This window comes from Erpetoichthys calabaricus, chromosome 2 (assembly GCF_900747795.2).
Source record: "Erpetoichthys calabaricus chromosome 2, fErpCal1.3, whole genome shotgun sequence".
Lineage (NCBI taxonomy): Eukaryota > Metazoa > Chordata > Cladistia > Polypteriformes > Polypteridae > Erpetoichthys > Erpetoichthys calabaricus.
Genome location: NC_041395.2, coordinates 264,253,413 through 264,270,478, shown reverse-complemented (window position 1 = coordinate 264,270,478; position 17,066 = coordinate 264,253,413). Strand labels below are relative to the sequence as shown.

General features: G+C 35.9%; 1 protein-coding gene across 2 annotated transcripts in view; it reads right to left on the bottom strand.

Annotated features, from left to right (window-relative positions):
* Nucleotides 1-17,066, bottom strand: part of tbc1d12b (TBC1 domain family, member 12b) — a 105,028-nt gene that overhangs the window by 38,707 nt on the left and 49,255 nt on the right. Inside the window, exon 3 of one of the 2 annotated variants that reach the window (XM_028795468.2) lies at nt 14,243-14,299. The exons of the other annotated variant lie outside the window; for it this stretch is intronic. Within the exon in view, the coding sequence (XP_028651301.2) occupies nt 14,243-14,299 (57 nt within the window). The remainder of the gene's footprint in view (nt 1-14,242; nt 14,300-17,066) is intronic. 2 annotated transcript variants of the gene reach the window in all.

Genomic DNA, 17,066 nt, shown 5'->3' with positions numbered 1-17,066 from the left:
GGACATAAGAGGAAAAACAAGGCCAGAAGGATAGTGAGAATAGTAGACAAAAAACCAAGCACAAGTTAGAAAAATGGCTGAACCTCCAAGGTCAAGGTCCATCAATGTCTGACCATTCAGAAGTTTTTGAGTGACAGTGGGCTCAACTGAAAAAGACTCGGGAGGATTCCACTGTAGAAGAAGGAAAAAAAAACAACAAAACAAAAATCCAGACTGGAATACACTAAAATGCATATTGAGTTTGGAATGGCTAGACAAAACTGGAGGTATTTGACAAGTCACATTAGGTCTATATTCACAGACGAAAAAATGAAGCTTTCAGAGAAATGACCACCATACCCTTTGTGAAACATGGAGGAGGCTCGGTTACATTTTTGGGCTGCTTTCTGGCATCAGGTGCCTGGAGTCTGTACAGGTGAAATCTCAAGACTATCCAGACATTCTGGAGCGAAACATATTGCCCAGTGTCAGGCAGTTCTGTCACAGTCGCAGGTCATGGATCACGCAACAGGCTAATGACCAGAAACAAACCACTAAAAGCACCCAACAATGGCTAAAAACACCACATCAGACTATTCTGAAGTGGCCTTCTACAAGTCCTGATTTGAATCTTATTGAACATCTATGGAAAGAACTGAAACATACAGTTTGGAGAAGGACTATTCAAACCTGGGCCAGCTGGAGCAGTTGTGTGCCAAACTACCTGTTGATAGGTACAGAAGTCTCACTGCGCACTACAGGAATTGCTTGTTTGTAGTGACTGCATTTAAAGATTGTGCAAGAAAATATTACGTTAAGGTTCTCATCATTTATGTCAATGCCATTTTCATTTGTGTTATTATTTAAAATATTCTGTTGAATCAAAACTCTAAAGCAAAGTCTTATTTTTGTCAAATACAGAATAAACAACGGTGGCTGCCAGTTCCTTTTGTCAGTTTCAAGTTATTTAATTGACAATTGTAGGTTCGTCTTTTTTCGTTGGTAGGTTTGTAGGTTCGTCCACCTTTATATATGGGGTAGAGGGTTAACTGCAACTTTTTACAGCATCATTTGTAAATTTTTGTAGTACACAACTGCATAGCACTCTTTTACCACAACATATGCAAAATCTGCATCTTGGAAAGAATAATTTAGCATACAGATGTTTTTTAAAGGATTATGTCTTGTTGATTTGTGGTCTTTTTCCAAAGTATACAACAGTATTTTATCAAAAACCAGTAAACCCCAGATTCTCCAAAGAATCGCAAATCCAAGAATGGCAATTACTTTCTGTTCCTTCCAATCTTTGTAGGGATGAAAAATCATGGAGGGTATGAGCATCCTGGGAATGTTTTCATTAAATTAAATAAATATATTTGTAGTAAAGCTGTTTCTTTTTGGAGCCATGACTCCTTTGGTTCTGGTGTTTCAGAAGTGCATTGTAGGCGCCTTCGTTCATTGTTTTTATCTATGCAGCCTCGTTTTTGTTTTTCTATGGGTGTGTTGCTAGCTAGAAGTAGTTTGCTGTTAGGAATCATAATTGAACTTACTTTTAACACTGAATTACCTTAATGTGATTCAAATAAGCCACACTGACAGCTGCCACACTGAGCGCTGGCACAGAGGATCGGAGCACACTGACTGGTGGCACTGTGTAGTGGAGTAGCTGCTGGTACTGTGGAGTGGAGAACACTGACCGCTGGCACTGTGGAGTAGCTGACTGCTGGCACTGTCAGTAGTCACCACTACCTCAAGTTTAAATACATACACATATAGATAGACGGCGCATTCACTGTGTTTCCCAGTAGACACGATACGTCAGCGCGTCAGCCTTATTGCGAGTGGCAAAAGTGCCAGTTAAACTAATACAGGTAGACGTGGAAACCGGGTTTTCTGATGAAAAAACAATAACGTTTAAAACAGTATCTTTTACATACAACAGATTTTCGCGAATCGTTTAAATGCAATTATTTATATCCATTTATACACTAATAATGGCAATTAAATAATAATAATTATAATTATTATTCTTAATCATTCCTCCCATACAAGTAACATTTCGGGGACTGCCTTCTTCTATCTTCGAAACATTTCCAGACTTTGTCCTGTTCTTACGCAACACAGTACTGAAGTATTGGTTAATGCCCGAGTCACCTCACGTATAGATTACTGTAATGCTATTCTATCTGGCATCCCATAAAAACGTATCCATCGCTTACAACTTCCTCAAAATTCTACTGCCAGGATAATATCCTGCTGTTGTAAATCCACTGAACATATTACACCTATTCTCTCTCAACTTCACTGGCTCCCTGTTAACTACAGAATACAATACTAAATACCGTTCTTAACATTTAAAGCTCTCCACAACCTCACTGATCTCCTCCAGACTTGCACCCCCCTCGCTCACACAGATCCTATAATTTGAGAGTATTCAGTCTGGCAATATGGTGCAGCCTTAGTTTGTGGAAGACAGACACAACTAAAGACATGAGCATAAAATGATGGTTGTCAATTTCAAACTGTGTTTCCTCAATGTGCTCTTTGAGAAAAAAAATCAAGTTTGACAAATGTTAACAGCTAACAACAATCTACATAGTGACTAAATACGCTTAGCCAAAACGTTGTTTGGAGGCTCACTTGAGCACATAAATGCATAGCTTTGCTAGCTTAGCCTGGCTTAGCTAAAGATTACTAAAACGGGATTTTCTAATGGCCAAATATAACTAAAACAATTGTTCAGCCTTAACTATGAAATGTAATTCCCCCGGGATCTGGTTTGGAGCGTACAGCGGTTTGTACAATCCCAAGCAGCACATTATTCATTACTTCACACCACAGCAGTGCCACTCACAATATGGCGGAGACGTTGACGTACGATTCTGCTAGTCATGAGGCGTCTTGTTATTCTATGTCTATGTTTAAATATGTCACCATGGCAACTTGTTGGCGTGCATGCTTTACCTCAAGTTTAGTTTACAGGTTGTGTTGTTTGGGCGCCACTTACTGACTCTGGGAAGCCGCTGGGTTTGACTGGGGCACTGTGCGAGTGCTCGTGCGCTTTTGGCATGGGTTGCGTCTGGCATCCGTGCATATATACAACCTTCGTAAACATTACTAAACGAAGGTTTTATATGCGGTGGTGTGCGCGTTCGGGCGGCGGTTGTATTGTGTCCTGAAGTTTAGTTTACAGGTTGTGTTGTTTGGGCGCTAACTACTGAGTCTGGGAAGCCACTGGGTTTGACTCTGGGGTGCTGAGTCGCAGTGCGCGTGCGCTTCGGTGCGTCTGGCATCCGTGTATATATATAACCTTCATTTAGTAATATCAAAAATGGAGTGAAATACTGCATTACCATTATATTCTCAAATTTTGTTTTCATACCTAATGTAAGACTACATCAATTACATTATCTATTAAAAACTATCAGTTTAACCTTCAGGGCTATTCTGAGATGTAATATATTCTTTACAGTGTCAAACAGGGAAGGGACATTGGCGCACGCAATTTGCTGCCACTCCTCCCTGTTAATAGTTTCCGTTAAAATTTGTGCTAAATTTGCACTTCTTTCACTTTCGCTTGTTTTATTGCATATTTGGTTCATGGATGCTTCTGACTCGAACTGCACTGACCTGGATTTATTTTATAGTCTTTATGGACTTTGCCTTGACTGGGTTCGAAGCCTCTGGAACAACCGAATCTTTCTGTGGTTCAAAGGATGAGTCTTATGAACATTTCTTTGCACTGTAGCAATATAGGAGCCAGGGATGGTCTGTCTTCTGGATTATAATGCATACTGTATACTACAGTGCTCTCGATTACTTCTATACGTGTTAAACGACTGAGAAGTGATCTTATTTTACACCTACCTGGCTTGCGGCTCTGGGACAATCATGCCTGCAATACCCAGCATTATATGATTGTGGCTATACACTGGAACCTCTGAATTCTGGTATCTTCATGTGCATCTTGTAATATCTCCTACTATGCTTGTTCTGCAGCTTGCTATTTCCACTCATCTGTGCCACCCCACCCCGCCTGTCTCACCTACTCCACTGTGCTGTGCTGCATCTCTGGTACTATCAGATAAGTATCGTCTGTGCTATGCTAAAATTGTGCCAAACTCCTTCATATTAAAACAGTTTGTCCAGAGCAAATGGCCAGAGTGGAATGTCCTAAAAGACACTGCAGTGCCCAAAACATTTACATTGCAGGTCAAGTTGCCACCACCGCCGGATTGCGAATAAAATGTTCAGGAACAGGCCATCTTATTCATGGGTTTTGGAAATAGGAGTGTCAGTTTGTTAAAATAAACTGATCATGGATCTGTCCACAATGAATCTTCATCAGCTAATACTGCTGTTTTTTAACTCAATATCTGTTAATGGCAAAGCACTAGTGCTTTCAGAATTTATTAGAGACTCCAAACTCAACAAGCTTTGCCTAACAGTAACCTGGCAAAAAACAAACCATTTTATGTCTCTCACGGAGGCGACACCATTTAGATATATATACTTTGTAGAGCCTTGCAGCTCAAGACAAGGTGTCGTTGCAGTAATTGTTAGAACTGAACTAAACATCAAAAGATGGCTTATCTGTGATTTGGAACTCCCTGATCATAAAGCAGTACTTTTCACTGTGTCGTTAACTCTCCCCTCCTCTTACCTGCAAACATCAAATTTCTTTCAGATGTGTCCTTCTATCCTAGCTAGTTCTATTTCTGACCTTTCTCTGTCTTCACCAATTCCATCAAAACTAGATAGTGTTGCTGATCACTATAACATAGCCCTTCTTTCAGAACTAGATAAAATAGCTCCTTTAAAGCATAAGAAGCTTTCCTTGAAGTGCTCAGCTCCATGGTACAATTCAGAGTTACAGTCTATGAAAGCAGCTGGCAGACTCCGTAAGAGAATGTCATGCAAGGCTGGCCTCACTGTGCACATCCAGGCTTTCTCTGACCATCACAGGGCTTACAGAGATGCACTAACTGCAGCCAAGAACAAACATTATGGCAGAATAATAGGTTATCATGGCCACTTTAAGTGTTTTGTTCTCTGTAGTTAATCAACTATTTCAGTCTGCATCTGGCCAAATTACCTCCTCTAATGAAGTCTGTGTAAAATTCCTCCACTTTTTCCACAAGAAAATTAAAGATCTACATAATTCAACTAACATAAACCCATCATCATCTATTTATTTCTTTCCCTGTCTTCCCACTCTACCCGGATCTTTTTCTAAATTTTCACCAGTCACATCTGCACTTGTTAGTATCCTGCTTTGTAAGACAAGGCCCACTATCTGTGTTCTGGACCCCATTCCCACCACACTTCTTAAACCCTGCCTTCATGCCATAATCCCAGCTGTGAAGACAATAATAAATACATCCGTTGACACTGGCTTTGTGCCAGCTATTTTTAAAATCACTTCTGTAACCTCACTGTTAAAGTCTGGTCTTGAAACTGACAATCGTAACAATTTTCAACCTATTTATCACTAACCTTTTCCATCAAAAGTCTCCCAACTCGCCAATTACTTACCCTCTAATAAATTGATGGAACCCTTTCAGTGTGGTTTCAGGGCACAGCACAACTGTGAAACTGCTCTTCTTCAAGCAACTAATGAATTGCTTATGGCAATAGACTCTTGACAAACCAGCATATTAATTTTATTAGATCTTAGTGCAGCATTTCACACCGTCAGACATGAAATTCCAGAATGAAGAACATGCTGTGTATCTCTGGCACTGCCCTCCAGTGGTTTAAGTCCTATCTGACTGACAGGCAAAAGTTTGTTAGCTTTGGCAACAGCAGACCTAGCTCAGCAGGGATCCGTCCTTGGCCTTCTACTCTTCTGTATCTATACACCTCCCCTTGGCAATATCATTCATTGCTATGGACTAGGTTATCATTTTTATGCAGACGATACTCAATTGTTTCAATGTTAAAAGTGAAACTTTATCAGTGCTTTCTCAGCTCACAACGTGCCTCAGTGAAATTAAAACCTAGATTGAGCAGAACTCTTTAAAAATTGCTCTTAAAAAATGTATACATTGCAACAAAATGGAACTACTGCAAATTGGCACTAAAAGTCAACTTAAGAAAATAAGCTCCTTCTCAGTTACTCTTGACTGTGATCTCATTGAACATTCTTCAATTGCAAAGATTCTTGGGGGTCATTTTTGATTCCTGCCTTTCTTATTGCGCCCACATAAACCACATTAAGAAACTTTCCTACTTTCACCTCCAGAACATATCCCGTGTTCACTCATTCCTCTCCTTTTCTAACGCTAAGAAACTTGTCCATGGTTTTATCACATCCCACATCGATCACTGTAACTCTCTAATGGCAGGTGGCGTTTCTAATCTTTTATTAGCAGAATTAAAACTCTGCTGAAAAGCAGCCCTTACAACCAGCAACAGTGAGCATATAACACCCATCCTGCTTCGCCTACACTGGCTCTCTGTGAATATAAAATTCTATTAATAACCCACAAAGCTTTAAATGTCCCTGCAGCGGAATACACCAGTGACCTTTTCCATCATAATCTTGTTGTGCCCCAATGCTAACCTGCTCTATGGGTGACAGGGCATTAAGCTGTATAGTACCTAGACTTTGGAATGACCTTCCTAAATTAATTAGATCATCTGACAACATTCATTCTTTTAAAAAATACACTTTAAACTCATCTATTCAGGAAGGCTTTTAAGTTAACCTGAAACTCTGCCTCTTTCAGTCTTCCTCTCTGTCCAGATGCTCTGTTTAATTTGTATGTGTGTTATACCACAAATTATGTTAATTGCTAGGCTTTCTTTTAGTATTGAATCTAGTATTTTACTCTGGTTTATCTTTTATTCTATTTAATGCCTTTGTATTTTCTGTATCTGTTTTAATGTTCAATTGAGGAAACATCTATATCCAATGTTACATATACCTGATGATTCTTTATGAGACTCCGAAGCGCCTTGAGTGTGGGAAAGGTGCTATATAAATAAAATTTATTTTTATTAAACACCTTTAGCTCACTACAGCCAGTGATCTATGTATATAGCTACATTAAAATTTGCCACACTTGGAATATTATGAGGGTCCTCTTGTTAGTAAAGGTGAGGTTCAGGCCTGAAAAATCATGTTCACATTCTGTAGTTTTTGGGTTTATATTAAGGAGCATTTTCACAGTCTCCAGTATATCTGTTCAGAGCCGAGACAGGTAATGGTAAGCATCTTTTTCTGTGTAAGGCAAGATCTGTTTGTGATGGTATACAGCCCTCTGATTTTGAAAGGTTAATTTGCATTTCCTAAGGATGAACACTTGTAAAATTTGTGACAAGCATAGTTGGAACATTCAGGTCATCTCATGTGATCAACAAGCTGCTGAATATTTTAGGTCATTTTCTCTGTGGTAGCAAGCCCTGTGCTAGTTGAACAATTACCTGCTGCATCAATGTACATTTTTGTTTCCAAGTTGCACATTTCATGAAAGATTCCACACTGTATCAGCATTTGTAAGGCAGTGCAGGCTGACTAGTAAACAGTGAAATGTCACTATGCTTTCTCACCATTTCAATCCTAAAATGAATTTGTCCTGGAAACAAAGGACCACTTTTTATAATTAATTTCTGGATCCTCTCTGCATAGTGCACGATGCATTCTCTGATTTAGTTGTGATGCTGTCTTCTCCCTGCTGTCATTGCTGTTTTCTGGAATATCCCCCACAAATTTGTTTCCCTCGCTTAAAAGGTTCTTCCAGTATTTGAAAAGTAATTTTCTATTGTTTTTGCTGAAGATATGATTCAATTTTGGCATTCTTGCCCTCTGTGGCCCAGTTGCTATACAGCTAACGCTATTGTTTCTATATCGCTTGCTTTATAGACTTTTCACAATTTCAATATATTGCTTTCTAGTGTGTGTGTGTGTGAGTGTAGGCAAAACTGGCGAAGTGAGGTCAAGCATAATATTCTCATGAGTGGGATATGTACAAATCTTCCTTGCAGTATTATGATCCGTTGTGTCATATTCAGCCCTTTGTTTATTATTTTGGTAAGTACATAACCAGTGACTCATCAAAAAATATTGTGCGCAAAGCAAATTGAAAACCCAGCACATGTCGTCATGTGTGACATGTTTGCTGTTCTGCCCTTCTAATCAGCACAGACATGTGAAGTAGAAACCTGGCTTTAGACTGTGGTTATGGCAGTCTGGAGCGCTATGAGTCTGTCTTTAAAGGCGACACCAAACATAAGATCGTACATGAATTGGGTTTTTTGATTTTATCAAACTGTGTTTAACCAGGAAAACATTGCACAGACCAAAGTCCCGACATATCTGGCAGTCCACCAGGTCTTTGCAAAACCATACTTTGATTGTTTGGAATTAAAACCTGTTAGCTCCAGACGTCCAGAATACCAATTAATCCAACCCAGCGTGCCCTACAATCCATAAAAGCTACTGATGACAGCTTTCATACTAGTTACATGAATAATTTTCAAAATACTAATTCTACAAAAACAAATGTTTGTGGACACATTAAAAAAAAAAAAAAAAAAAAAAAAGATATTCCAATGAAACATTTAAAACAAAACTTTCAGTTCCATTGCTTTCCAACTTTAAAGATATATAGTATTTCAACATACATAGATAAAAAAAAATGCTTATTCTTGCCTATTTCTAACTTTATTTATGCTTAGTTTTCTCATATTTAAAAAAAAAAAAAGTCTGTAGTGATCCATCTTCCTTAGTGCCATAAGCATGTGTTTATTTTGTTTAATAGTTTTCTTATTTATTTTCATCACTATCATAAGTATTTGAAGTTAAAAAAAAAAAAAAAAAACAAAACTTCTAAGATCTCCTCACAAAGTCTAAATACAGGAAGTTTTACACAGTGAAATTAGTAATATTTAATGGGTATTTTTGCTCAAATTAGAGTTAACTACAGAAACATTGCCAAAATTGTCAACTTACACTGCTGACACTATTCTATGATTTAAATCATGTGTTACGTTTATGCCTGAAATTCATTCGTCCATCCATCCACCCATCCATCCATTATCCAATATGGATACTAAATAAAATGACAAACAGACTTTCCTTAAAGTTAAAAATTTCAGGGCTATTTTAGCTTTGGGTCAGCTATACGTTTAGTTTCATGCAGAAAATTAAAAATGAAGTATTAATAAAAGCAAACTTTTATTTTGAACATTAAACCATTGAACTTTTTACCATTTTGAATGTAATTAGAGAATATCCCAAACTCAATATCACAATGTAAAACCAAGTCCTCTACACATTTTTACAAAACAATAATATATATAACAAATTTTATGTGCTCGAAGTTTAATTTAATAAAGTTTTAGTCTTCTTTATCAGGGGTGTGGAAATCAAATTTTTTTCTACTTGTCCACAGACAAGTAAACTTAGAAAATCCACTTGTCCGCCAGTTAAATTCACTTGTCCATAAACAAATAACAAAAGTGAAAAATAGTTTATTTTTTCTGATCTCTTTTATTGATACCAAAACTGCCTTCAATTTTAAAACTGAAAAAAGTTCTTTCAGGGAGTAGTATTTTGCCACCTTGCTCTAGAACATTTTATAAAAGATTCCCTTATCATTTTAACTCACTAATAAACAATGCCTTCATTATAGCTACACTAGTTCTGTTTCACATACTACAGTTACAGTGAAGATTTTTATAGATATTTCATAACCTTTGGAAACCGTTAGAATGTTTTCTTCTTTATTTTTAATAAACTGACAGCGCGAAACCAACTTTTTTATATGAAATATTCGCTAATCAAAAACGATCTATTGACAGCTCATCAAAATTGATGTTGTCACGCAATAAATTTCTTAACTCCTCAATATATCACAACCTACACGAAATCGCAAATTTCAGAAAAGATTAAATGCCTAACAAGCTTTGTTATGTAGTGAAAACAATTGTATTGTAAGTAAAATGACTGCATTTTTATGTAGAAACAATTAATTTTATCAATCTTCTTCTATAATACGCTACCATGGCTGTTCATTTGTCTGTCCAGGATTTTAAATCACCTGTAGCTCGCAAATCATTTCACCTTTTGACTTGAAATTTGGTACACATACAGTATACTACGTGACGTCTACTATCCGCTTTCAGGGTGATGATTTGTATTACTTTATTTTTATTTTATTGTTGAATCAACTCTCGGCAGTGCGCAGCAGGGCGGCGCATGCGTATGGGAGCCGTTCTCATTCCCCACCACCTTCGCTAATCATTCTTGAGGCAGACTGAAGACTTAAGTGCCAGTTTAAGTGAAAAATTAAAGAAAACGTACTAAGTAATTGCAACACAAAAACTAACTTAATCAGTTTTAACGTGAAAAGATGCCAACAAAAGAAGAGAAGCAGCGGGCCGCTACGGTGGAGAAAAGAAGAGCTGCTCAGGAAGCAGCAAGCGCATCATCCTCTGAGCAAATGAATGCTAAACGTACAGAGAAAGAGGATGAAAACTAGGAATGCTCAAGTCAAGTGTATTTATTCACTGCATGTTATCGTGCAGTACGCTGTTACTGGTAATATATAAAAGTTATTGATTATAATGAAAAATCATCAGATTACATCGTAATGTCGGCATGAAAAAAATGACCGCATCTCCAAACGTGTAAGTATTACGGTAAAATACTTATGTAAGACTGTAAGATTGCTTCCCCTTTGAAAAATCAGCCGTCATTTTGTAAGCAATATTGAAGACCAATTTGAGACATGAAGAACATGCCTAAGTAGACTGTTTCCGCACAAAGTACGTACCCAAATGTTTAAAATGTGAAAGTAGTGGTAAAATGTGCCCTGCACAGCACATATAATATTTTTCTCCAGAAAACTGCACTTGTCCGCGGACAACTGAAACAGAAAAATATGCTTGTCCGACGGTCAATTTACCCGTGTCGGACGAGTCGGGCGTTGGATTTCCGCACCCCTGTTTATAATACAATTAGCTTTAATAATAGCATACATTAAAACTAATGCTCTGAAAAGCTTCTACCCATGGCTTACCGTAATAATAACAAAGGAAGAAAAAACTTTAAAATCAGTGTAAAGAAAATTCTACTTCTCCCACTGCAATGTCACGTTCAGCCATTTTATTAAGTAGATAAAATGTAAAATCAACCTTTAAAATTAAGTTGATTTTTTTCTGAAAAAAGACAACTCTTGAATTAGGAAGTCAAGACATCAGGAAAATTGGCAACAGTAAGGCATCACAGCTCCATGAACTTTGTGAAGCTTGCAAATTTCCACATCCTAGGTATCCTCCAGGTAGTCCAGTTTTCTCCCACATGCCAAAAATATACATTTTAGGTAATTAGTCAAAAATGAACTAGTGCATAAAACATCTTACTGATGGTATGTGTCTGGGCAGATTACTGCCTATAAAAATAAATAAATAAATACATACAACTGAATGCACCAATAGAATGTGATCATTTCCCAGGGATTGGTCAGGCAAACCACTATATCACCATGTTACTATTTTTTTAAATTATTAATTTATCAGACTTACAAATGCAGTAATTTCCAATAAGTATTGCTCAATATCTAAAGATGTTTCAGCATGTTGACTTCAGCACATCAAGACTATTACACCACATAAACTGTATAACCAAGCAGAACCTTTTTTTGTCCTGTATCCTTGCTTTTTGCAGAGCTGTTCTACCAAGTTTCTGTACTCTGCATCCACATATTACGCAAATACATTGTGAGATTAAACTTTAGCTAAATTTCATAATATAAATTTCATTACAAGAACTCTATACATAATTTAGGATATAAATAAAAACATAAGGAAACATCCTAGAGAGCATCAAAATAAATTAAATCAACTTTCAAACAACAGATGCTGCTTTTAATCTGGAAAACACTCCAAAGCAAAGGTTTAGCTGCATGGTTGATGTTGATGTGTTTTAAACAATATATACAATGACCTCCATAATATTTGGGAAGAAGACACATTTTTTCCTTGATTTAGTCCTCTGCTCCACTGGTTAAAATTATAAATCAAACAATTCAGATATGATTAAAGTGCATATTGCAGACCTGATGGGTATCTGCATATATTTCAATCACATTATGTAGAAATGGCAACAGTTTTCATACATGGTCCCCTCATTTCAGGGGACCATTATGTTTGGGACATAGCAACAGAAGTACTTTGTTGTATATTCCTCACAAGTATTTAGTACTTTGTTGTATATCCCTCACATGCAAGGCCTGCTTAAAGTCTGCGATTCATAAACATAACCTGGTGCTGGGTATCTATTCTACTGATGTGGTGCCAAACCTCTGATGCAGCCATCTTCAGCTCCTGCTTGTTTTCTCTTCAGCATATGGAAGGCAAGCTCAATAGGATTTAAACTGGGTGTCTGGTTTGGCCATTTGAAAAATTTTCAACCTTTTACCTTTGAAAAACTCCTCTGTTGCATTAGCAGTATGTTTGAGATCATTATTTTGTTGTAGTATGACATGCCATAGGATAGGTTTGGAGGTATTTACTGGAACTTGAGTAGAAAAGATGTTTCTACAACCCTCAGAATTCATTGTGCGACTGCCATCAGCAGTTACATAATCAATGAAGAGAAGTGTGCCAGTACCTGTGGCAAGCCATACATTCCCAAGCGATAACATTCCCATCACCATGTTTAAAAGATGAGGTGGAATACTTTGTATCTTGGGCAGTTTTTTGTCTAAACATTTTGCTCTTGCCATCACTATGATACAGGTTAATCTTTCTCTTGCCCTGTCCACGAGACCTCCCAGAATTCTGCTGGCTATTTGAAGTACTTTTTCACAAACTGATCTAGCAATCTTGATTGTGAGCTAACTAGTGGCTTGCATCTTTCAGTTTGGCATCTGTATTTCTGTTCATGTACTCTTCTGCAGATAGTAATCTCCGAAACGTATACATCTGTTTCCTGAAGACTGTTTCTGATCTGTCGGACAGGCGTTTGGGTCTTTTTCTTTACCATAGTGAGGATTCTGCTATTATCTGCAGTGTAGGTCTTCCTTGGCCTACCAGTTCCTTAGCAATTACTGAGCTCACCAAGGTGCTCTCTCTTCTTAATGATATTCCAGAGAGTTAATTTAAGTAATCTGAAGGTTTTACTGATGTCTCTATTGGCTTTATTCTTGTTTTCAGCCTTATAATAGCTTATTTGAATTTCACTGGCACAGCTGTAGTCCTTATGTTGAACAAGGGCAACTACAGACTCCAAAGAGTAGAAGCAAACCTAGGTATCTTATGCCAGAACTAATGAAGCAATGAAACACACCTAAGTAATCACAAACACCTGCGACACCAATTGTCCCAAACATTATTGTGTCATGAAATGGGGAACATGTATAAAAGCTGTTGTAATTTCTACATGGTGTGACCAAAATATATGCAAATACCCTTAAATTAAAGTCTGCAATGTGCACTTTAATCAAGTCTGGATTACTTTTAAAATTTGTAATTTTAAACTGTGGAGCACAGGGATAAATCAAGGAAGAATGTGTCTTTGTCCCAAAAATTATAGAGGGCATCATATTCAGTTTGTTATCCAAAGTTAAAGCTGATGCACAGACAAAGGATTAATTTTACATATGCAAGCGAGCCAAAGGTAGCAGTGTAATGTCAAAGCATTTTTATTTTGCAGTTGAGAAAAATAAAAGCATATTGGGCACTAACATATCACAATGAATGTGTGCCATGCAATGGGACTATGTACTATCTACTGACAGTGCACAAACTTAAATGAAAAAACAAGTTATGGAAAGTGAGAAAATGAAGGTTTTTTTTTATTAATATATAATTATTTTTTTTATATAAAACATGACCAGTATTTACCTATTCATTAACCAAATAATCTTGTGTGTACAATTATACTGTATAATCATTAACAGCATGGACTATTACAATGTGCTTTACAGAATAAAACATTAAAAACTATTTTCAAGTTCTTGTCAATGAGTTTGCTTCTCCTTTCCAAATGGACCAACCTTATGCTGGTATCTAACAAGATTATTAATGCCAAATGGGAAAAACACATAATGTAGCTAAATCAGATGTTATAATTAGGGAAAAACCATTTTTATGACAGTAGATAACACCATTTCATATTAGTTTCATGATGCTTTTTTCATGCCACTATGAAAATGTAAGGTGCAAACTTGTAGTGGGCTATGGAAATGAGTGTTTTGCAGCTTCATGCATAAGCAGAAGGATGACTGAAATATAGATTGATTAAATTTCATACCACTGTGCTTAACAGATTTGGTGTTGATACAGATGTAAGATTGCCAGGATTACTGTCCTGATAAGAGAAAAAAAAAAGATATATATTCTAAAGCAATGATCCATAAAGTGAATTAATTATAAAATGACAAATGCTTTAGATTTAATGTTCCTATTTGTACAAAAAAAGTTTAATTTTACAAATAACCCAAACAATAACATTTAACCAATAATACACCTAGTAATTTATACTTACTCAGTTATCTTCCAAGCATATTTACATTAAGACTTAAATGGAACATCCTTGGCACCAATAGTGCTGTTCAAAGCAAGTCAAACAGGGACTACCATATTACTAAAAGTTCTAACTAAAACAGATTTAGCCAAACTAAAAGCAGAACTTAAACAAAAACATCCATATAAGTTTCATAATTTCCAAACAATTAAGAATTAATAAACTTGCCCCCTTAAATAACCATGGAGTTCAATATTTAAGCAATACAGAAAGTCAATTTTAATATCTGAAAACACACTAAATAAAGATTAGTAACAAATTTCTAAATTCTTCTGGTTAATTAGTAAAATATGGGCCAAGTAGTTAATAATACCAAACATAATTACAGATTACAGTATGTCTCTTTGCATTTATAGTATACACATTAGGATATAAGGCTGAAAAAATTACTATCAGTCGGCAACTACACTATACTATGGAATAAAACCTACAAAATTCACTATTACTTAATGATACATTTATTAAACAAACAAAGAAATGAAAGGCTGCCTAAACCTCCGAAGCATTAATTTCATTCAGTGATTGAGGATTTAAAAGTCAATTTTTATTTATGCAGGTCATGTCTTATTCTGATGCTAGCCATAACGTGACTGAAATTTTCTTATGTTCTGATAATCTAAATTGTTAAGTTGATAAAACCCAAAGACATTATAAATATGTATAACTGTAGAAAAATCTCAACGTATTGTTTGAAGAAAAATTCTCATTTAAATAAGGATTTAAAATTTGGTTACCACGTATAATTTGTTTAAAACTGTCTATAGCATACTCCTGTATTCTAATACCATAGATGGATATCGTCAAAATTTCACCACAATTTACACATATAGCAAATATCCAGAATACTGCATAAACAATACTTCCATCACCTTAATATTAAAGGTAACAACCTAATACACCGAGTATCTTACCTTTCATGGTCATAGCATTTTTTCTAAATTCTGAGGGAGTCCAGTTTTTCTATTTGACTAGATGAATGTACCCCACAACCATACACAAAAAAGACTATGCAAGGAACAAAATGTTTTTGTAACAATAGCTTTAAAAGTCTTTTATCTTGTAATGATGGGACTCAAAATAAAGTTAAAATCAGTAACTTCTGTTGAAGCATTTGAAATGTAGTAATATATCTATATAGAATAACACAGCTTCAATTCATACTAACTGTATTGCAGAATACTGCGGTGGGTTAGCACCCTGCCCGGGATTGGTTCCTGCCTTGTGCCCTGTGTTGGCTGGGATTGGCTCCAGCAGACCCCCTGTGACCCTGTGTTCGGATTCAGCGGGTTGGATAATGGATGGATGGATGTATTGCAGAATATACAGTAAACATTTTAAATTCTGTCCTATTTGCATGTTCTTTTTTGATTGTAATTACCAAGCAGGATCAGACGTTTAAGTGTACAATTTGAACTATGCTGCTTTTGGAATGATGCTGCCACTTTGTCGCAACTGAGAATATGTTTTAGGCTTTCTGTCTGAATTAACTTTGTAAAATGTTCAAAAGATGAATGTTGTATTAAAAATTAAGAAATCACAAAAAACCTTAGCAATAACTACACAACTAATCAGTGTTCACAAACTAACACTGAATAAAAAAAAGATTAGATACATGAAAAACTTCCATTATAATACAGTTAAAAACAAGAAATGGATTTCACACAGTCAGGAGAGCAAAACAAACACAATATTCAGTGCAAAATAACTGCAAGGAAATATTTTTAGTACCAACAAATGATATTAGGAAAGTAGAATAATCATACCATTTGATGAAATTAATGCCGTCTTAAACCTTGAGTTACACAGTAGAAGACTTTGATATTGTTTAATTTCATCATCAGAGGCACGTTCCCTTCCTTTAATAAAAACTCAACTGGCTAGACTGTTTACATACATCAAAGATTTTAACTGACTAATATGCTTTTAAATGGAAAATGATATCTAAAACAAAGTGAAACTGAAATTAAAAAGTATTGTGTCACTTTGGGATTAGTAAAGCTCTTGATAGGTTTTATGAATTATTAAGGTTCTCATTTTTAACTATTTTCACAATTAAGCAGACTTTAGATAACTTCTGTATTAGTTGTACTGTATTCTTATGTAATTTCTAAGAAACATGGTGATAGCGTTCTTTGTTAAATGGAAGAATTTTTTTTGTTTCTAAAGGCTAATAATAACTTACAAACAAGAATGTGAATAACTAATTCAGAGTAATGTCTTTCAATGCAATAAATAAACAGTTGTGAAAATAAGTAAGTAGATGTATACAACTAAAGAAAAACTTTAATAAAACCAAGATTTTCAAAATCAGAATGACAAAACTGCATGGGTTAAACTTCCTTTGAAAAATCTGTTGTTTCAAGTAATATTAATAATTATTTGGGCAATAATTACATGGTGAAATGTAACCAACTCTTAAGTCTGTGTCACTTTATTTGTGGTGTTTAAGCCCCCCCCCCTTTACAGTTGCACACATTCAGTCATCTTCTATCTTGGTTTTATAAGCAAACTGTATTATTTCATTAATGTATGTTTAGGTTATTTGCTGAAC